At 51.7% G+C, this 22,689-nt stretch overlaps 5 protein-coding genes across 5 annotated transcripts; all 5 read left to right on the plus strand.

Annotated features, from left to right (window-relative positions):
- Positions 1 to 72: 72 nt before the first annotated feature.
- On the plus strand, positions 73 to 1,887 carry BJY04DRAFT_214503 (DUF866 domain protein; the record flags this gene model as incomplete). The annotated part of the gene is made up of 7 exons (XM_073715230.1): positions 73 to 107; positions 259 to 373; positions 444 to 509; positions 577 to 699; positions 761 to 882; positions 1,586 to 1,741; positions 1,821 to 1,887. The coding sequence occupies 7 exons, from the start codon at positions 73 to 75 to the stop codon at positions 1,885 to 1,887; spliced, it is 684 nt and encodes a 227-aa protein (XP_073574977.1).
- Positions 1,888 to 2,515: 628 nt separating this feature from the next.
- Positions 2,516 to 4,689, plus strand: BJY04DRAFT_144201 (TPR domain protein). Its single transcript, XM_073708746.1, has one exon. The coding sequence runs from the start codon at positions 2,567 to 2,569 to the stop codon at positions 4,247 to 4,249; it is 1,683 nt and encodes a 560-aa protein (XP_073574978.1). The 5' UTR covers positions 2,516 to 2,566; the 3' UTR covers positions 4,250 to 4,689.
- On the plus strand, positions 4,690 to 6,611 carry BJY04DRAFT_144202 (uncharacterized protein). Its single transcript, XM_073708747.1, has one exon. It carries the CDS (start codon positions 5,130 to 5,132, stop codon positions 6,552 to 6,554), a length of 1,425 nt encoding a protein of 474 aa, XP_073574979.1. The 5' UTR covers positions 4,690 to 5,129; the 3' UTR covers positions 6,555 to 6,611.
- A 2,383-nt stretch (positions 6,612 to 8,994) lies between these two features.
- BJY04DRAFT_231773 (putative MFS sugar transporter) lies at positions 8,995 to 11,053 on the plus strand. The gene is made up of 2 exons (XM_073719618.1): positions 8,995 to 9,631; positions 9,678 to 11,053. The coding sequence occupies exons 1-2, from the start codon at positions 9,427 to 9,429 to the stop codon at positions 11,033 to 11,035; spliced, it is 1,563 nt and encodes a 520-aa protein (XP_073574980.1). The 5' UTR covers positions 8,995 to 9,426; the 3' UTR covers positions 11,036 to 11,053.
- A 4,149-nt stretch (positions 11,054 to 15,202) lies between these two features.
- BJY04DRAFT_214507 (uncharacterized protein) lies at positions 15,203 to 16,335 on the plus strand (the record flags this gene model as incomplete). The annotated part of the gene is made up of 2 exons (XM_073715231.1): positions 15,203 to 15,313; positions 15,883 to 16,335. The coding sequence occupies 2 exons, from the start codon at positions 15,203 to 15,205 to the stop codon at positions 16,333 to 16,335; spliced, it is 564 nt and encodes a 187-aa protein (XP_073574981.1).
- Between the last annotated feature and the right edge of the window lie 6,354 nt (positions 16,336 to 22,689).

Below are 22,689 nucleotides of genomic sequence, written 5' to 3' on the forward strand. Positions count from 1 at the left end.
GCTCGCAACTCCCACCATCAGCACCACCACTGGCCTCCATCCCACGCAAGTGAAGCACGCGTAGCCATCAAAATGCTATCTCTAATCCTTTCCGCGGAGCTCTCGGGGTAAGTTCTCCTAGTCCTAACTCCCAACCACCCTTCCTCTGCGGTTTATATTTCCGCAGACCAAACTTCCCCGCACGGCATAACATCGTCATAACCTCCTCGAAAAACAACGTACAACCAGCTATCAAACCATCTGCTAATAAAATAACAGAGTCACCGACCTCCGTCCCCAGGACACTGAAGAAGAGCCCTACTACTACACCTTCAAAGTCCAATGCACTTCGTGCCGCGAGACGCACCCGAACTGGGTGAGCTTTAACCGCTTTGTAGGTCCATCCGCTTTCTTTTTATCTCCATGTCAAGCTCAAAGTACAAATTTCTAATAAGCGAAAACAGGAACAACACGAAATCCCCGGAAGCCGCGGCGAAGCAAACTTTGTCTGGAAATGCAAGCTCTGCCAGGTGCGTCCTCACTCATCATTGATTCAAAAAGATAGCCTGAGTACCCTGGGAAACTAACTCGGAGTAGAGATCCCATTCCGCATCCATCCTCAACGCTCCTAGCGCCTACGCCGACGATGAAAAGCGCAAGGGCAAGAAGGTGATTGACCTTGAGTGTCGCGGGTTGGAGTTTACGGAGTTTAAGCCTGATGTTTGTTCCCTTTGTTTCCATTGATCTTTGGTGAGATTGCTGATACGGGATGAACGGATAGGGAGACTGGGAAGCGAAGGGCGTAGAGTCATCTACTGCGTTTACTGGCATTGATCTGACTGAGGGGGAGTGGTATGATTATGATGAGAAGGCTGGGGATGAGGTTGCGGTTAAGGAAATCAAGTGGGAGCTTGGTAGGGCATGAACGAGTGTTTCATGGGTTCATGTTCGAGGTCGTGAGTAGGGAGCACTGTCCGTGTAGCATTCTGACATGTTTAAATAACGAATTATTTAAAATCGTGGAGTTTCTCAAACTTCTTCCTCTTCGCCCTCATAAGAAAACTTCTGCCTCAGGCAAAAGGTCGAAAAGGCGGTACTTTAGCACTAAGCCTATTTGGGCGATCAAGAACCGCGTCGAGCTTCAAGCACATTTTCCCCGGCCTCGCAAGACCTCAGCAATTGACCAGCCCGCCGCCTCTGTTATCACTAAAACCTTTGCTGAATTGGGAAGACCGTCGCAAGGAAGACCTTCCTTTTCATTTGCTAAATTCCGGACGGACTGGCTCCATCCTTGACCGTTGCAAAGCTCTTCTCCGATCCCGCACACCTCAGATCTTTTCGCTATGAGTGTTTGTCTCCCACCCTTTCTGGCGTATATTCTTGTTGAAGTCTATGAGAGGATGACGCTGACTTGACTCGCGCAGCTTCAACCCGTCAACCCCCGGCCGTTTTTGCAGGCTAAGTACGTCGTCCAAAGCTATTCCTTCGATTCTTCCCTTCCCTCCGCCCATCGCATCGCCGCGCGACCCAAGAAACCCAATCTGCCCTGCTATACCGCTTGAACTTTTCCAGAGGCAAGAATCACAACTAACACTGTTGGCTGTAGGGTCGGAACCGAAGTCATCATCCGCCTGAAATGGGGTCAGACAGAATACAAGGGACGCCTCGAGAGCATCGACTCATACATGAACGTGCTGCTAAGGGACACGGAGGAGTTCATTGATGGGAAGAACTCGGGGACGCTGGGACTTGTTCTTATCCGGTGCGTTTTTTCCTACATGGAGCCGGGGTTGGGGGTTTGAGGGATGGAAGGATGTTTCGTGCTGACTTGGGCTTGATAGGTGTAACAACATCCTCTGGATGGGCGCCGCGGATACAGTTGAGATGACGGATCTGGGATTGCGATAAATGGGGGTATATTATGAGCAAGGGGAGGGCGTTCGGTACCGACTTACCTATCATACTATTACCGCATCTTCGGTTCGGTTCGCTGGCTTGGCCTGAATTATGGAAAAGAGAGGGGTGGACGGATGGGTTGAAATAACTCGTGCAAGCGATTCTCTGTCGGTGTCGGCTAGGCTGTGTCTGTCTGTTCTTCGATTCCTGGCGCACGTGTTCATCTACGGCTTCAAATACTACTTATTGGAAATGGTATCCGGGATTCATGGGATTGACGTGCGTGCTGAATAGTTGGGGTGCTGCTATTTGCTGCTTGCTATCTCAACATGTTAGGTCAGGGAAGTGGCGCTGAGTATAATGTGGTCTGGTGTTTTTGTGGCATTTCTATGCCTTAATAATGTTCTGTATGAAAATGCTAGTCTGATCTAGATCAATTAGATGACTGAACATCCCTTCATAGTAAGAACTCACCGGGATTCCAATACCCTACAATATACTCGTGCCAGGACTTTATCTCGAGAAGTTCGACATTGGTAATGGACACCGTAAAAGCGGCACTGTGTCGGGCCGAAACTGGGAAACCGCTTGGTATAGCCCAGGTACAGTGGTGCAACCAGATACCCCACCTCTGTTCCATCAACAACGGTCTAGTTATCATCTCTGCTTAACAATCATTTTGACTGTCACCATGGCCAGCGAAGGCGATTTACCACAGGATGACTACTTCGACCTTGGCTCCTACAATCGACCAGTAAGCACCACAAACGCCCAAGCCCAGAGATGGTTCGACCGAGCTCTCGTCTGGACCTACGCCTTCAACCATGAAGAAGCCGCTACCTGCTTCCGAAAAGCTGTGTCTTGTGACCGGACTTGTGCAATAGCGTACTGGGGGCTCGCATACACGATGGGGCCAAACTACAACAAACCATGGCAGTTCTTCGACAAGGCTGAGTTAAAGACCATAGTGCAGCAAACACACCAAGCTGCAAGCGATGCACGGAGACGTGCTTCTAGCGCGACAGAGGTCGAATCTGCTATCATTGACGCAGTCCAATATCGTTACCCGCAGGAGCAACCAGGTGCAGATTGCTCGGCCTGGAACCAGGGGTATGCAGATGCCATGGGGTCAGTCTACAAGCGATTTCCAGATGACCTGGATGTTGCAGCGCTGTACGCCGATTCACTTATGAACCTGACACCGTGGGAACTGTGGGAGCTGCGCACTGGAAAGCCAGCACCGAAGGCGAGGACGCTCGAAATCAAAGACGTTCTTGACCGAGCTCTAGCGTTACCCGGGGGACTCGAACATCCTGGACTCCTGCATCTATACATCCATCTGATGGAAATGTCTGGCGCACCGGAGAAGGCCTTGACAGTTGCCGACCATCTCCGTGGTCTTGTTCCTGATGCAGGGCATCTGAACCACATGCCGACGCATCTGGACATTCTTTGCGGTGAGTACCGCCAGGCGATCGCGTCAAACTCTGAAGCGATCCGTTCGGATGAGAGATTTGTTAAGCGTGCTGGACCGGTCAACTTCTACACGCTGTATCGAGCGCATAACTACCATTTTCGAATCTACGCAGCGATGTTCGCGGGGCAGTCAAAGGTTGCACTGGATACGGCTCGGGAGCTGGAATCTCAGATTCCGGAAGAGCTGTTACGCATTGACTCGCCTCCTATGGCGGACTGGTTGGAAGGGTTTCTGGCCGTGAAGATTCACGTGTTAGTTCGATTCGGTCGATGGGAGGAGATTATAGCCTTGGAGCTGCCGCACGACGTGAAATTATACTGTGTGACAACGGCGATGATACATTATGGCAAGGGAGTGGCATTTGCTGCAACAGGGAGGGTCGAAGAGGCTTCTCGAGAGCAAGACAATTTCCGGGACAGCTTTAAACAAGTTCCGAGCAGCCGAATGCTCTTCAACAACACCTGCGTCGACATCCTCGCGATTGCGGACGCCATGTTGGCCGGAGAACTAGAATACCGCCGCGGAAACTTCGAGGCAGCCTTCACCCACCTCCGCCGCTCTATTGAACTCGACGATAACCTCCCATACGACGAGCCCTGGGGATGGATGCAGCCTACACGGCACGCGTATGGCGCTCTCTTGCTTGAGCAAGGTAGAATCGAAGAAGCCGCAGCCGTATACAGCGCAGACCTCGGCATGGATGACACTTTACCCCGAGCACTCCAACATCCGAATAACGTCTGGTCGCTACACGGATACCATGAATGTCTGCTGAGATTGGGGCGAACAGCAGAGGCGAAAATCGTCACACAGCAGCTGAAGTTTGTGGCAGCAACGGCGGACATCCCGATTCAGTCATCGTGCTTTTGTCGCCGGGATATCGCGGCTTCTGAATAATTCAGAAATTACACCGCTGCATGATGATGTAGGATCTGCCTTATTCGGGGTCCGTTTTCCGATGCAATACCCCTATGAGTATACTACACTCAGTGCCCCGCGCGATAACAACCGGAAGATAGTGGGGTTGTCTGGAGATGATGCACATCGCGGAACTCGTCCGACTGAAATATTCAGCTTCACAACCTTCTCCTAATCCCCGTCTCACCGGTTTAGCTTTCGCTGTCGGAAAGTCGGTCGGTACTGCATTACTTCATAAAGTGAGGCGACTGAGCAACCGGGAAAAGCTCGGTGCTTTCAAAGTTCTTTACGGAGTGCAGTGCAACTGAAGAATCTTCATCGGTAGATCCACCCCGATGGCGAAAAGAACCCACCGGACCCAGAAAGCACAACACATTTCTGAGATCTCAACCACAACCGAATCACAGGCCCGAATTGTAGCAGCTCTCTCGCTTGCCCTTCCTCATGAGAATCTCAAGACGCTTGTTATGTAGGCACACCGACACTAAAGTATAGCCCTGCGCATCTGCCCGAAATATAAAGCCTCATGCGTCTCATACAGAAATCAAAAGCAATTGTCGGCCCTGCGGGTCCTTGCAGGTCCCTTCCTATGACGATCTATGCATTCGCCTCGCCGTTCTTTCCTGAGCTGTTTCAACGCCCGAGATGGAACCGTGGATGGATCCCTCGAAGCTGAGCAATCTCTTCGAGAAGCTCGGGTATTCTTGTCTTATTGGTTGTAATATCTGCAGGCCTTCAAAATTGTTCACCAGGCTCGAGCATAGTACTAATCGTGGGTTCCGGATATAAAGCTGGCACCCTCGAGCTGTCATCTCCATCACTCCACAATTGTGACCCTCATTTCAGGTACAAGCACACTATGGAGACCCTTCCAGATGATATCCTTCTCCTGGTCGGAAACTATCTTGAACGCCATGACGACCGCTACACTGCGACATTTGTCAACCGTCAATTCCACACTGTGTTCTCTCGTGTGCTCTACCGCTCTGTGTCCCTCAAACGTCAATCTCAGGTTCAATCATTCCTGAAGGCACTTCTGCTGTACCCACATCTTGTTCCTGTGGTACGGTCTCTGGCGATTGAAGACTGGCGAGATGAATCAGAAAAGACAAGTCTTAGCCATGGCGATATCGCAATGTTCTCGCGCTGGGCGTCAGCAAACAGCCACTCAAAGGAAGAGCATCAGCGCTGGGAAAAAGACCTCTGCCATGGCTCGGACGAGGCATGGATTGCGCTTCTCCTGTCCTTGGTACATAACCTCAGATCACTCAAAGTGCTTTGGCAAAGGGACAGCCGTTATCTCGAAACGGTGTTTGTGAGGGCTACAACACAGCAAAAACCGTTCGATTTGCATCCGGCATTCTATCGATTAGAGGAACTGTCTCTAGGATGGCTACCGGGAGGGAAAGTGGACATTGGCAAAAGCGCTTTTCTTGACTCGCAGATCAAGCCGTTCTTGCAGCTGCCGCGGTTGAAGAAGCTCTCAATTGATTCATTCGTTGAATGCCCACGTGTTGCCCGTGACGAGAGAGGCGGGGACGAACAAACGGACGACAACGAAGAACAGGAACAACATGCCCCAAAACCAACCATCAACTCCACCATTACGGACCTCGACATAAGCTCAAGCAACGGCGCCAAAGGCGTCACAAACCTCCTAGTACCCTGCTCTTCCCTCAAATCCTTCAAATATCAACACACAGACGAATTCGACGCAGCGGGCTTTCAACCTTCAGCATTCCATCGGACCCTCTCCCAGCACAAGTCCACTCTAGAAACGATCTGGCTCGACAATTTCGGCACCCACAACGCATTCACAGCAACCGGGTTAAACGAATCTTGCGACGAATGGTGCAGCTCATTCGCGGATTTCACGGGCCTCAAAGAGTTGCGTATCCGGCTCCCAAATCTCTTCGATATACCCTATACTCTTGAGCCCACGACCGCACTTACTGAACTCCTCCCGGCTCAGATTGAGTCTCTGTTTATTGAGGGGTGTAAAGAGAATCAGCTCACCATGCTCACTCACCAACTGCGTGGCGTGCTTGATGCGCGTAAGAGCCGGTTCAAGGCGCTACGTCGTGTTGTTGTCGAGGGGTTCTTCCACGTCGATGATGAGGATCTAGATGCGTCAGGGACGGATGGGCAGGCTGGCAGTACTGAGCGGGTTATCAAGCCTGCCGTTTACGAGACGGTGAAGCCGTTGAGGGAGGCATGTGATCGTGCTGGTGTGGGGATGTCTGTACGGGATAGGGCGTGTCCAGGTACGTTGAGGGTGGAGTGAGGGTTCTCTATGAAGCTGGTGATATTCGATGTTTTTCTAACTTTTTGCCTTGCCTTGCATCTGATACCACTCCTTTTTGCTCTGCCGTGTTATGCATGCGAAGCGATCTTCCTCTTATCTATGTTTTAGCCTAGCAAACACCTTGAAGTTACCTCTACCTATATTACTTATAGACCATGTCCGATACGCAGCGACACCACAATCCAAGTATATTTTCTGATCCAAAATCTGCCCTGTTCATAGACTTCCGCAATCATTTTTCATCTCCCTCAATATAGTATACAACACACCCGACAACAATTAAACGCCAAAGACCTCTCCCTTCCTCTCCAAGAAGTAGTAGCCGTATCCAACAGCTACATGTCATACATGGGAGCACCCCAAGGCTATAGATAGCTCAAGCCACCTCAAACCAAACCCTAAATCGTAACACCCCCCCACAAACCCCCACCCCTACCCCAGCTACGAAGCAGTCTGTGCAGTAGATATCGAGTCCCACACTCCTTCTCTGCGATCGGAGGTAGTCAAGCCCAATAAGTGCATTGCCCCGTGACGCCTCCGTGCTTGCCGACATTGCATCGCAGCTATGAATACGGTACCTTGTCCCTTAGAGCAGCACGGCGCATAGCAACTAGTCTCTCGCGGAGGAGCTTCTCGCGTAGCTCGGTGCTGGAGATTGGATGCATGTCTACGGTTTTGGTCTGTTGTGCTGTACCACTGTTAGTCTCGAGCCAAGATTATTCCCAGTTTCACGACGGATACATGTTGGGTAGGGCTCTGATCAACCCACTCCCACTGAAAAGTCGAAGGTCCCCTTGCTTTTGCTCGGGCTCCGACTGAGGTCCGGTTCAAGGCAGCCACCAGATCAGAGCTCGAGGAGGGCTCGATGTCAGGCGGAGATTTAGGTAGGTAGGGAGGAGCGGCCAACGATCTCACCGACGGGACCTCAGGAGCCCATCGCGCTTTCCTTGTAAAGCAGTCGCTCTTGATTATTTAGTTTACAGCAGATCGGGAAGGCACGATGATGATCCATTGGAATCTGGCAGGAACGATCCACGTCGCAGTGTATCGCCCCTTCCTTGTAGGTTAGGCGGAGAATAATTCCTTCCTAATCCAATGGTAAGTGAGAGCACATTAGGAAGGCATGACCTGGAGGGCTGGAGAGGGAAAGGGAAGGAACGACCCGACTGACCTGGAGGGAGTCCGGGGGTCGATTGCGCCTGCTTCCTACCCTACCTTAAAGACGCGTTTTCTATCCCTCGGGCTGCCAAACCCTATACTACAATAATCACTAGCTGCTCCCCAGGGCAGAGACACGAGTCGCCAGAGGAATGTTCGCAAACGCAGGGGAAGACCGAGATACGAAGTCTTGTAGCGCGGCGCACGTCGATCGTTGGTGTCGAGGGTTGCGTAAATGATACCCTGGCTAAAGCTCAGCACTGCGCTTCAAAGCGTGAGAGATGACTAGCTACGCATGAGGAGATGACCCGAGCAAGAGATCATGCAGGCTACCTACATCAAGCTGAATTGAACTCAGCTGAGCTAAGCTGAGTGTAGGAATCATGCGCCAGGGCCTTCCCCCAACCCGTAAGCATTGTATTCCAGATATCACCGAATCATGCTCATAGCATGTAGATGGATGCAATGAAATTTTGCTCCAGCTCTTGGGCATGCCAGCACAACTACCCAAGATAAAGTCTCGAGTACTGTACAGCTAGTTTCTCTACAGAGACACAGATTAAGACTTAGATGAGCTCCGGACGAGCCGCGGTAGCTTCCCACTACCCTCATCTTCATATTCTCAAGGCCGACGCTTTTATTCTAGAAAAGGAATAGTTTCAGACGTAGGTATGCTGGCTCCGAGTACCTTGAGGAGCTCCACAAGCCTCTGTAAGCCTGACAAGCCTCCACCCGCAAGGTGCAGTCCCGAAAACAGACAAGAGGACTCGTGAGGCGTGCAGGGACACTGCACTCTGTTGAAGGTTGAGCCCAAGCACCAGAGCATGTCCTGCTATGATATGCTGATTGGAACTTGCTGGCTTTGATCGGGTCTATGCTATGTGTACCTACAGGGACCGCCGCATAAGAAAAAGCCGACTGGCTGACTTGGAGAGTGCTCAGGCGGCCGACTCTATTTATAATGGCTATGCTGTCCTAGAGATGAGGTGGCTATACTATAATGACGAATGTTTCTCGGATTCATAAAGATCTATAGAGCCGAGGGTATCGACGACGGAACGGTGGCGAGAGCAGAGATAGTGACACATTCATTATAATAAGGAGGTCTATCTAGAATCATGACAAATTGCATTACTTTCTTAGATTACCCTCGATAAGGCGAATATCCTGTGCAGATGACAAGCCGCCATCGAGTCGTATAAAGCTACCTTAACTCCAACGCCAACCCCGACAATCTTTGTCACAGAAACACAACCCCTCAAGCTCTCTTGACCACATGCTTGATTCTCTCCCGTTGAAACAGCTGGGATGACCCTGGAATCCCCAGAAAGTCCCTCGGCTGTCCCCATCGGCGGGTTCCGATGATGTGGAGTCACCGTAACCGGAGTCCCACGCGGCCAACGACGCTCTAAACGATGCACAATCCCCAGTTTTTTGAGCATAAGCTGGTGGCCCAGCCGATGATCGGCAATCTATCCGTCTCGCTTGGAGCACGGATCGTGCGGAGAGGCTGGAGGCGACTGCTACAGTGAAACTAGGGCCTACGGGCACCGCCGATGGCCGTTTTCGAGGGGGAGTTAACTATGGGCGTCGTCTACTGTCGATATGGGGTTCTACAGCATACTATACTGACGGCGGCTGGCTCGTTGTCTAACTATTACTTGAGAGACAATTTGATTTGCGATATTTCACAATGGCGCCGTACTTTGGCCTGCGAGGCTCCCTGCTCAACCGCGCTATCATCTGGCTTGTCGTGTGTCCGGCTTTTGTTTGCTATGGATACAACCAAGGCGTTACTGGGGGCTTGTTGACTTTGGAGTCGTTCGTCCGCACGTTCCCCCAGATGGACACATTGACGACAACCGGGGCGCAGCAGCACTACAACTCGACTATACAGGGTATTGATTACGTTGAGAGGAAGAAGGCAAAGCTGATGAGAAATAGGCACCGTTGTCGCATTGTATACCGTCGGAGGAATATTCGGGTCTCTGTCATGTATCTACCTGGGTGACCTACTAGGCCGACGAAAGATCATCTTCTGGACGTCCGCCATCTCCATCATCGGCGCCGTGCTCATGGCCAGCTCATACGGACTCGCACAGTTCATCGTCGCCCGTCTTGTGCTTGGTGTCGGAACAGGTGGCTACGTGGCCACCGTCCCCGTTTGGCAGTCTGAGATCTCGCAGGCAAACAAACGCGGTGCCCACGTCGTCACTGACGGCATCTTCATCGGCGCAGGCATCACCATCTCCCTCTGGATCGACTTTGGCTTCTACTTCGTCACGGGCAACTCCGTCTCCTGGCGCTTCCCACTCGCCTTCCAGGTCATTCTCTCCCTCATCGTCATGGGATTCATCACCGTCTTCCCCGAATCCCCGCGCTGGCTCGTCAAACAAGGCCGCCTCACCGAAGCCCGCGAGATCCTCGCCGCCCTGGCCGACGTCCCCTCCGACGACTCCTCCATCACCCAGTCCCTAGCCGACATCGAACGCTCCCTCGCCCTCTCCGGCTCCGGATCGTGGAGCGACATGCTGAAAATGGGCGAACAGCGCCTCTTCCACCGCACCGTCCTCGCAGCCTCCGGCCAGATGTTCCAACAAATGTGCGGCATCAACCTAATCACCTTCTACGCAACGACCATCTTCGAACAATACCTCGGCCTCAGCCCGCTGCAATCCCGCATCCTCGCAGCCTCAATGTGCCTCACGCAGCCCCTCGGTGGCTTCCTCGCCTTCTTCACAATCGACCGCCTCGGCCGCAGACCACTCATGCTGTACTCCGCAGCCGGCATGTCCGCCGCCATGGCCATCCTCTCCGGCACAACCTCCGCAACAGGCAACACCGCCGCGCTCGTGGTCGCCGTGATCTCACTCTTCGCATTCCAATTCATATTCACCGTCGGCTACTCGGGATTAACATTCCTGTACGCAACTGAAGTCGCGCCGTTACAGCTGCGCGCGGCCATCTCGGCGGTCTCGACGGCTGCAGTGTGGACATTCAATTTCCTGCTTGCGGAGGTTACCCCCGTGGGCTTCAACACAATCTCGTACAAGTACTACATTATCTTCGCGGTGATCAACGCGGCGATCGTGCCGGTCGTGTACTTTTTCTTCCCGGAGACGAACGGCCGCAGTCTGGAGGAGATTGACGAGATCTTTCTCCAGAGTAAAAGTGTTTGGGACCCTGTTAAGCTGGCAAGGACGCTGCCGAGCATGCATCTCGCGGAGGATGTGGAGGGGTCGGAGAGTGGGACTTCTGGAATGGGGGTGAATGTGGTCAAGGGGGAGGAGGTGAAGAATTAGGGTTAGGTGACTGTGCCACTCACCCACGGGACGGGCTATGACTCATGACTTGACGGGCGTTGCGACGGATTTCTATTCTGCTCCTGTTTCTTCCGTGAAATGACGATTCGGGCGATGGTATGGATGGTGCTGGAAGTTGGGCTGTGACTGCGTTGGTGACAGCGTTGGTGACCTGGGGTTGTCTCTTTGTGAATCGTTTGCTGGGGGGCCGGGTTATAAATACCCCCCATCTGTCCCCTCTTCCTCCTCAACTTTTTCTTCTTCCTATATCCACCTGACTTTCTCCTTTTTCTCTTTGCTACTCTTTGAGGTCTCTCTATCCTCTTCGTAGGCCCTTGATTATGGCTTAGCCTCTCACAGAGGTGCTCGTTCAAACAGCTGACTTTCTGGTCTCCTTCCAAAGTCCCCCACCCCTTCGGCCCGGCCACAGACCACCTCGACACGGTATCTTGCATGATACATTTGCTGTCATTCCTCCTAGCTGGCGACATCCTACGCCTAGTCCTGCAGCCAGTAGACCACAAATAGAAAGAGTTCATCCAGAGCTGGATAGAAAGGTTTGGTAGGTCGCTCGGTCGGTCTCCTACAGTACTGGGACCTGGAAACCTGAGGTCCGACTGCCCAGCCGGATCCAAGTCTGACGAGATCTTCAATTCAAGCACAATGGCTGGTGGCTTGACTGATTCACCGGTTTCTCTTGCTTGCTCAAGCAAGACGTCCAAAGGGAGGTCAAAATGGATGACTGGGTGCGTGCTTGATGGGTGCGTGCTTGACACTCCGACTTGAGAGCGACCTCTCGCGGGCGGCATGGCCATGACCAATTCGCTTACCTAGGCGCGCTCTTTCAAGGATGCTAGAAGGAGGTAAGTGCTCCTTTTCATTTGTCTAGCTGAAAGAATGATGGATTTTACTAATGCCATACTCATCTAGGTTCGATGTGGGTGCCCCTTTCGTACGAGTACCCGGCGTCCCCCAACGACGAAGCGAGAGCTGTTCTAGATAGAGGTAAGACAGGCGTCGAGGCCAAACATCTAGCTAACGATATCCACGCGAGAGATCTCTGAGATCCTTGCGCTGTTTCAGGGGGCGGCGGCCTCAGTTCCAGCAACACACAGGCCAGGCCTCACGTTCCAGGATGAACGGAGGATAATATCTGTCTTTGGCGACCCATGACCAGCAAGACGTTGACTATGCCGAGAAAGTAAACGGGGGTCCGCAAGGACCATTCTATGACAGTTCACCTGTATGGACCAGGGAGGCTGCCCGACTCTTACTACCAACGCCACCCCTACCCTCATCACCGAAACCGCCATCGTCGCAATCTTCGAGACCGTCACCTCTATCCCTACCCCTACCCCCACCCCTCCCACGACACCGAACAACCCGGAGCATGAAGAAATACGGACGGGCTTGATCGCCCTTTTATTTTCGAGGGTCTCTGTGCGTTCAGCATCGTGGGGGCGATTGCCTTCAGCGTTGTTTGAAGCGGAAGAAACCAGAGTATGTTGTACGGTAGACCATCAAATAAAATAGTTACTGAGGTGACGCTACTAGCGGCCACATGAGCAGCGTCATCACGCCAGTGAAGCCGTACTACAAGGTGCAGAGCGATCTGCGAAACGTGTTGGATTCGTCTACCACTGCTTCACAAGAACCATTAAGCACCTCTGGGGAACCAACTGGAGATTCAGTCTATGCTCCAGACATGGAAAACGCTGCGCCGCCATGTGAAAACTGCGACAAGATTCTTCTTCTTACGAGCGCGTTTTGAGACGCCGGGGATATCCTGCAAGAAACGATAATAGACGATCTCGAGCGCACTCATGATGCTGACCTTGATGGCGACGTGCTTCTTCTGCACTTCAAGCACGATAGCATAGCTTAAAGGTGCTCCGTCTAGCGCTTCGCGCTTAGAAGATGTCTGTGAAGAGGACAGAAGACACGCCTGGCAAGGTCAGCGTGGCCCTAAAGCCATGTCGCCTGCTCCGTGTGCTTCTCCCATGATTGCCTGCGCTGCCTGGTGTACGCCATCACCATTGACTGTCACAACCTCCTCGTCTGTATTTGAATGGAATGCGCTGGCTCTCGAAGAATAGTGATCTCAAACCCGTGTTTCGCTGCCTTGTCAACCTTCTCAATGTTCATTTTCTCTGTGTCGTATAGCCCATAGCTATACATGGAGGCTTGACCCCCGTTTTTTCTTTTTCGAAAGAATGGGAGCCTTCAAACTCACTTCCTGCCTTGCTCCTGGTCCCGAATCCTTCGATTAAAGGTTTTGGCACAGCCATCCTGATGGGCTGCGGCGTTGCGGGCGGCCGCGAGATCCGATCCTCGCCCTTGTTGAAACCAAGACCCGCGTACGCGTAAGGGCAAAGAGATGCGCTATAATCAGCATGCAGGAAGCCGCCGAGTATGCAAGCTGGATCCTCGCGAATGAGATGTGTTTGCTGGACCTCACTGGCCAGTAAGTAGAGCCTTATCGGAATCTTCTGGTCAGAGGCAACGGCACGATACAGGCAATTCTCAGTGGCGGGCTTCATGCGCGTAAGAATACAGAAAAGGATTCTATGCCATCACCTTTAAAGCCCGCATTGAAGGCTTCTGTTGTCTCTCTGGGACAGACAGAAATCGGGGACCATGATTTCGTCTATCTCGAATGACTTTTACCTGTCGGTGGGAAAGACCAAAAAGTTGCAAGAACATGGCGAAGCGGTTTGGAACCCTGGCCGGTTCTTCGATCGCGTTCTGAGCTCAGGTTGGTGCGTGCCAACACGCTCTCAGGAGCCAGTCTAAAGTCCTGCTCGCGCGCAATACTACCTCGTTTTCCAACAGGTCTAGGTGTATGTTGGTGGACCGTGGTGTCCCAAACTTCCTGAGCCTTTCGTCTAACGGCAGGAACCCCGAGCACACATTCTACCCAGAAAAGCTCAACTACTTTATAAGATTTGAACTTCGAGATAGATACCGCCGCCGCAAGAGCCCAGGCCGGGGATGAACTGTCCCCACGGCAAGAGACTATTGGAGAGAGGGCGACGGCATGTATGCACGCGTGGAATTCCCGAGAGCGGCACACCCTGAGCCAAAGATACTCGCGCCGGCACAATGGCCAGGGGCTTTGTTGGCCGCCATACGGAAGTCTAAGGGTGGAGGTAAACTCCCTTATACTGCACTTGCTTGACCGGCCCTTTTACCTGAACCGCATGGTAGACGTACCTGTGGCAATAAGGCAGTAAAACAGGATACTGAATGAGTAATCTACTCGCATCAGGTCCCAGACCTGGAAGATCTATAGTATGAAGTCTCGGACGAATACCAGAAGCTGAGCAAACCATCACCGTTAAACACGGAAACCACTTTAAAGGACTGCCCAATCCGGGTTATAACCAAAGGCAATGCCGGCCGCCGGGGTACATTCAGACTATCACAGTGCACAGCCGTGGAATTAAAGCCAACTTGGTCCAACATAGTATGATCAAGAAGGAGTTATTCCTCAAGATACTCAAGGCACAGTGCATGTACAAGGAAGCACAGCACGAGATTCGATACAATGTCCCGGAAATAGGCAAATACTATACCTCCAGCAAGCCAAAGCCATAACCAGCATGGCACCTTTACCAGCCACAAACATCTTCGACGGGGTACCGCAAGAATGGGAGAAATGTAAGGTAGGGGCTAACCCTAAGAAACTCTTGTCTTCGCCCTAATTTACTCGGGTTTCTTCTGGGGCCTTTCCGCGCTCCATACTTGATGTGATACTTTTGGGCCGTCTCGAGTGTCTTGATGCGAAGGAAGCCGAGGATTGTTTGGGCTTGTTTCCTGAAGCCAGACTAGCGATAGAGAGAATGCAAGTCGGAAAAACTCCACGTTCAAGGGAGGGCAGACTGATGCGGGTGCCCTGGACATGGGATATCTAAATTGGTCTGCGCGCTGGTAGATCTACCCGGTGTACCACCGGATGATAGCCCTGCCCAAGGATAGGCCTTCTACGTCCTGTCGGCGTGGTACACGCGTAAAGAACTCGCCTTACGTTCCGCAGTCCTGTACTCATGTCTCTTCAGCAACGTCTTCTCGCTTAGATGATTGGGGCCGCCACTGTAGACACTGCTATCTACGGAGCTTCGGTATTGCCCTCGCAATAATGACATCCTCTTTACCCAACGCATTGCGATGGATTGCCCACAGATTCTAGCACTCGTTCCAAACTTCGAGTTAGCGATCACTGACACGGACATGATCCGCGTGCTTCTAGGAAACCACTTTCCCAATGTTGTCGCATGTGTAAGTAAATGAGAAAACAGCCCTGTCCTGATATCAGCTATGTTACGAATGCTACATAGCGTCGCCCGTGCATGGTCATAAAGCTAGAGAGCTTGGAGTTCGTGTCGTCTGCGCCGTTCATCAGGAGGGTTCCTTATAGGACTATGCGGAATCACCTCTGGAATATAGGACAACCTCTTTTAATAGAGCTATCTTACTCGACAACCCAGCTCCGCTCGGGCCCGGGTACAATTCGGGTGTATTCGAACAGGGATGCGTTTTCGGCTCTTACAATTTGCCAAGGAACTCACATTCCTTTGGTTCTATGATGGTAGGAGCTATTATTACCTGACAGCGGTAGGTCAAATGGTAGCATTTAGGGGTACATGTCTGGAACGTCGACTCCGGAGCGCCTGGAACCTCCGCAGGAAGAGTCGCTGTCAACGGTTTACCAGGGCCGAAGTAGCAAAGCGGTACTAAAAACACGTTATATACTCGCCCATTTCAGGCAAAGCCACCCCGGCAGGCCCTTTAGGCGACGACGATTGCAACGAGATGCCTTCACCGTCCATCACACTAACCGGGCGAAGGTCGAGTGGCAGAAGGAGTGGACGTCAATTTACAGAACAGATTACCGCATGGTAGACCGGAATTTGAAAACTCATGTTTTCAAGCTAGCATATACCAAGGAGAGAACCCTGTTGGATGGAGCTTTGACTACTTCGAAGAAATACCCAGCCAAGGGTGCTGTGTGGCTTTTTCGCACGAACCGGCGCAACTCCACTGAACAGCAAGCGGCGAGCAACGACCAGGCGTACTCTATACCCCCAGTGCTTGCACTACAGCAACCCTCAATAGTGACAGCTCGACAAAGCCACGTTTCATCTTATTCCCATACAGACTCTTCGCGCTGTATAACCTCAGCCTCATGTGACTCTGACAACGAGATCATGGATGTCGACATTGATGAAGATACCGTGAATATGGGTGTCCTCTGGGTCCTCGCATCTACTCTGGTGCAATGTACCACCAACGGAGGCTGAGTGGCTAATCCATAGGATAGCCCTCCAGGTCATTTGAGAAAAGCGGCTACGAGCGAGGGTAGATGGTTCCAAAGACATGGGAGGAATGAGACAAAGCTGATAGAGCACTTCACGTTTCCAGGGCATCGACCAATACTGCAGACGGTCTTGAATCGGGTTCGCACACCACGCAGGCCCAATATCCGGTCTACCACGTCATGAGGCCAGAGACCCGGCCTTGCAATACACTCGACCTTCAAGCATTAAACTGTCAAGACGAACATAGCCAGGCAATGTAACGGCTGAATGCTTTCGCCTTCTTCTGTCACAAATGGCGGAACAACTATGCTTATCTCGAGATTCCTTAAAAGCTTACCTGCCGCAAAGAGAGGATATCTTGCGGCGATGAGGACCGAAACAGCGTGGGAACGCCTGGATAAGAAAAGATGCCTCGAACTTGCTGCTGAAAGAGTCGCGCTTTCATTTAAAGGAACATACAAATGGTCTTCAGTGGTATAAAGATCAGTGCGCTGCCTTGCCTCTTTATTCCGGGTACACCTCTAATACTATAAATCTCACTGCTACTGATGAGCTTCCCATCCGACGCCTTTACCCCCGGGAACCGTCCTCGACGGAAGATTCTGCTGACCGTAATGCTCATGCACGTATGAGATATTGCATGTTAGCAACGTGCAGCTGACAATAATTTGCAGCATAGACGTTTTCGAAATTCTTTACAAGAACGGGACGACAAGTGTCTGATCTCTGGTGATGGGAGGGTGCGTTCTGTGACAATACCGAGCCTCCCAAACATTGGACCGACCCGTTGAAGGGACGATCTGTGAGGAATGATGCTTACGAGCTCAGTAAGGTCGGCCGCGAGAGTTCTATTGCTGGCCTGCTCGCTGGAGTCCGAGCTGGCTCGAACAGGGTACGGAGCACTCTATCCGAAACATACCACCATGCCCGGCCCTCCCTTGAATTATATACAGGGACTCGGCGGCCGACAGGCCATTGAGAATATCTTGCAAGAGCGAAAGAGAGGCGCCACAATTGCCCAGCACTGATTGATTGCTGGCTGTGGAACGGAACGCGGCAGACAGACGGATACGGCATTCTCTAGAAGTGCCCGGCTCAACCTCCAGGCTTACCACCTTGATAACCGGAAACCGGAGCATATTCCGCCCACTCGTTGAGAGTCTGCACAAACATTTCGGAATGTTCAGCTTCGTGCTGGAGCCGACGGGCACACCTGGCCTAGTCTGCAGGTCACGGCGTTGGATATGCACTTGTTGCCCCAATATAAATCGCATCAGAAAACTACCGAAGACTGCTGCATCCCAACATGAACACAATTCGAGAGAGATTGGCCGCGATCGGTGTATCGAGAGAATATGTATCGTATGACCGTCGCGCGATCTGTAAGCTCCTTGATCAAATGCGATAAGATAAACCCTGGGACGACCACGCCAATTATCCCTGAGAAATGCAATGTGGGGAATGTGACCAGGAGATACTTGGGTTTGCCTTTGCGAAGATTCAGTGACGCATGCAAGGTCCGAGAAGTCTTCGAAAACTGGGACAGAGGAAACAGTCGCGCAGCTGTTATTCGTAGGCTTGTCCGGGAGCAGTCTGACAGCAAAACTTCCATCACTCGTCTAGGACAGAAAAACCTGGCACTTTATGTTTGCAAATATTGCACGGATCAAGCCCTTTGTGGAGTGTCAACGAAGACATGGTTACTGTCCACTGATGGTAGAGGAACAAGGTGCATGCAGAAAGCACTCACTGCTATCGATGACACAGTGGGTTATGTTTTTGGATTGTAATTCCAACCTGAGATGTTGGCCGGAATCCGAAGTTCGAATCAGCCGCTGGAAGGACAGCTACTTCCAATTACACTAGGGCCCCATCACAGCAACTACTCTGGTTTCGGTAAATCGCTGGTAGGGCTGATTGATTCAAACTTGGATGTTTCTGTGGGGGGTATTCAGACGTTGCCCAGTGGCCTTCGCTCTCTGTTCCAAGGAGGATTTCCCTCAGCAGGATTGATACTAATGGACTCTCAACATGCACCGGCGGCTGATGCGGAAATGCCGGATCCAGACACAGTATACGCTAACAGCAAATGGCCACTTGCCTTTTTTCTTAAGATACCTATTGAAAGGAGTGTGGTAGGGTGGACAATTCGGTACGCCCGAGGCAATCTGAATCAAAGATAGAGCCTAGGTATGGCCAGATAGCATTGGTGGTTGCAGAGAACCCTACAAGAAACGCCAGGGGTTCTAACCAGCGGACGAATCGCTCCCTCAAGAGTGTGATCACCTCGCCGGTGATACTACCGGAGGGTACGAGGGTGTACCTTCTCGGGCAACCCTCACAGTTTGCCGTGAGTGACATCCCATTCTAGCTTGGGGAGTTTGACGAACCTCGCAAGAACATGTCATTTGCTCCTGGCTTTCCGGTGCTTTGCGTCCACATAGGTCGCCACAGATTACGCTTTGAATCTAGGGTATCCTTCAAGCCAAGAACCCTCAGCGCGGCCGTGTCGCGATCAGACTCTCCTTGAGTACAGATGACTGCCTGCCCCCCCGCACCATCATGTACGGCACTACTTCAAGCACCGCCTCAAATGCCTTGATCGTGTTGATGGCTGTGTGACTAGTGTATGTTCCCCCTTGGTCTGGCCTTGTACATTGATTGTTAACTAGTTACCACAGTCTATAATCATTTCCAATGGTCGGTTGGCTACACGAGACAGACGAATAGACAGACTCGGAGGGAGATCTACTCCTGCCTGATATGCGGTGTTGTCGCCGCCACTTGAACTTGATCCATATACCTTGCGTGTCGTCCTGCAAAAGGTGTCGAGAGACACATTCGGCTCTGCCGTCTGCTGCTGCTACTACGCCGCAAGCTATATTTCCAGGATGTCGAAAGTCCAAGAAAGGCAAAAGGACGAGTTCCATGGTGTGTGCCTTTCGGGGGCTTCACGTTCTACAGCCAGATCAACTGCGTGCTTGTCCTTTGCAAACCAAAGAAAGGCCGGGATTGATTCCACTTGTTCGATGGCTCGCCTCTGCAAGTGGTGAAACTAGTCGTACGTGAAAAGAAAGATACCACTCATCTTGTTGATTCACCCCCTGATACGTATCTTCGCAGCTTCATGCGGGCCTCGGTCACTGCTGCAGAGATTTCTCCTTGGGCTAGAAAGCAGTCTCAGTTCATGTACCGGATGTGTTGCACAATGCGCGCTGACCTGTGCAATTCTACTCTCATCACTCGTGCCAGTCTTCAACCCCCAGCGGGGAGACCTTTTTGACGAGAACCCGAAACTGTCGGTAGGCCCACCTTGCTCAATATGCGTCTCCGGAGGATTTAGGCAGAAGTGCAATCCGTCATCGAGCTGCTTGTCCTGTGATTTTGGTTGCCCCGCAGCAACGCATCTCAGAGTTCAGCAAAGGAAAGCTGTCTGGTACATGCAACATTTACGGATGATTGGAGGTTTCTTAAGGCATTTCAATAATGAACTGTCTGTTTCGGGCCAATACACTCTTGAAAAGTGATATTTGATTGTACTCTTGCCGGCTTCCTGTACAGCTCTTGGATCCCCAGATCTGCGCAAACACGTAGGCCTTATGCTCTTCGTCTATCCGAAGACATGGCAGCATCAAAGATTACACTAAATATTCCCAGTGTCTCTATCTCTGGCAGTGAAGCCGAGAAGTCTGCAGGACTTAACAAGGCAACTATGAACGACCAAGAACCTATCGCCATGGGATCCGGATCGAGGATCATGCAGCACTATACCTGCGTCCAAGGACTGTCCAGGACTGACCAGAGTCCCGCAGTGGCTTCGTTAATGTGAATCTAGTTCTGAGCCTCGAGAAGCACTGGGATACGGCGATTGCTGTTACACAGGAGGCGACTGATCTCTTTCTTGTAATGGGGAGTAAGACTCCCTATCGAGAAGACATGTGACAAGTTTAAGGGCTGGCACCGGAGATTATATCTCCGACGTCAGACGTTGTTTATAAAGAGATGATGGTGGCGTTCTCCTGCTGTATCAGACGAAGGCACGCTTTGTGGCCTTGAAGTTGCACTAGCTGCATTTTCGCAGAGCAATATGGACAGCTTGAGGCTCTGAGGGCTGGCTCAAGGGGTATGCCGAGAGCTGGATATGGACTATCGAAATGGCCCAACTTTGGTCTCTAGACCCCGGTTACAGGTATGACTACTAGCAGAGTTCACCATCTTCGCAGAGCCAGCCTTTGTTACCCACGATGCGGTGTCGGACAGAGAGCTTGTAAGAGTGGGTCTCCCCCGGTTGACGCAGAGAAAGATGGATCTCGAAGAAATGTCTAACAGAACAGAACAGCTAGTAACGCGGCCCGGTCTCAGCACTTGCAAGAGAGCGGGATATGGGTTGCTCTAGCATGGTGCTCGGGTGATCAAAAACGACATAGTCCGTATCCACGCCGTGCGAAATCAACAAGAAAACCGACGACCTCGGCGCTATGAGCAGCTCTGTAGTTCGACACATGATTTGTGTTGGTTTAAACCATGCATGCAATGCTTCGAAGGGTGCTCTAGGATGTACGTTTGTCGACACACAGCCTCTTCTTGAGAGCTGGAATGCGGCGCCAGATACTTGGGCTATAGTTTCACAGTCTGGGTACCCATCCCTTGATAATGAGGCTCTGATTGATGATTCTAAGACGATATGTCTCCACAAGTATTTGGTTATACAGCGCCATCTGGATACTATCCTGGATCATTCCTTTGGTTCGAGTGTGTCCAGCCAGCACATGTCATAGCCCGGAGGGGAGTGTCGGTTCGACTATAGTTGCAAATCGAGGGAGATGGAAGCATCGGTTGGACAGGGTTGAATTATCATTGCTTTTCTTCGGCAGCGCTGCTACCGACGCCAACGCCGTAGCTTGTTCCCGTGATATCAAGAGTGAAGGGCCATGCAGCGATGAAACAACGAAGAGCTGGGTTTGGCATCCAAGGCAGGAAGAAGGATTAGCTGGAGCTGGAAACGCAAATTATCCAAGGCATCATATCCTAGTCGCTGCCGGCCGTCAGGATCATTGACCGTGTCCAGACAGCGGTCAAGCGAGCTGTATTTCCGATCAGAAGGTGTTTCTTTCTCCGAGAATCCCGAGGTTAGCCACGATGCCAGCAAAATTTCCAGCGAAGAATAGCCGTCGTAAGAGGCAACAACCATAAGCCGGCGAGACGGGTCTGCAGACTCGCCTCACAGAGAGTCGTCCCTCAGCAATTCGTGAATGGCCGGGCTCCTTATTCGGGAGCCTGTGTGAATTGTGTGTTCAACAAAACCAATCTATTCGATGGTAAGTATCGTCCATGAGCCCAAGAGACTCCTGGTCGTGTCAGTGGTCTCTGCGGTTAGGAACGACCTTGTCATTGTCTATTAGGGCAAACCTTGTAAATGCTTGACTATCCTGCGGATACATTCTCGGCTTCTCATTCAAGGATGGCGAGACGGACTCAACATAAGATTTCCAATCACATATAGCAGTTTACGATCTTTCCTCTCGGAAGAGGCTGCAATGATATGAGGCGGTGATGAACAAAAACGTGGCGGCCTACCTAGACAAAGATAAACAACGTGGAAATTGGGAACTTGATTGCGGATGGTTGTTCTGCGGCGGAAGAGAAGCTGACTCAAGAGTCCTACCGATCATGAGGTATGCGCCAGCATTCTACCAACACGCCTGATGAGCAAGTCGTGGGTTAGGGCATTTGTGGGTCTGTGGCTCTTCTCTGAAGGGTGATGTCACCTTCGACCGGCTTTAGAAGTGCGTTTGGTATCACCCTTCAAGCAGAAATCCAGTGCACTACGATAGGGTCACAGGAAACAAGCAGCTGCAGCGGTTAATTCAAGGGATCATGACAAGCTCCAACCTCATCCTTGATCTCCAATGGCTCCATTCCAGTCTTCGAGCTTCGGTCAAAGCCAACAATTAAAACCGACTTGGGACAATTCCCCGTCTGACTGCTACCCAGCTGTTTGCAGCACCCAGCATAGACAATGTTTTCTATGGGGATGCTCCCCGAGCCGTGAAAAGTGAACACGCTGGGAGGACAGAGATAAAACCTGGAAGGAATTCAACGGGCTCTTTTGACTACCTTATCGACATTCTTAAACTGCACCATACACATTTTGCCCAGTTCCAGCTCCGGCCCCAGGGGGACTATCTGCTTAGCAAGTCCGAACGGAAAGACGCCAGCGTGGGCCCGATCAGCAGCAAAGGCTGCGGAAGTCACTCCAGTGTTACGAAGACTAGAGACTTGACGGGAATCATGGAGTATCACAGCTGCGACCTGAGAGAGGTGAAAAGAAATGCT

Source organism: Aspergillus karnatakaensis, assembly GCF_047715665.1.
Source record: "Aspergillus karnatakaensis strain CBS 102800 unplaced genomic scaffold BJY04scaffold_7, whole genome shotgun sequence".
NCBI lineage: Eukaryota > Fungi > Ascomycota > Eurotiomycetes > Eurotiales > Aspergillaceae > Aspergillus > Aspergillus karnatakaensis.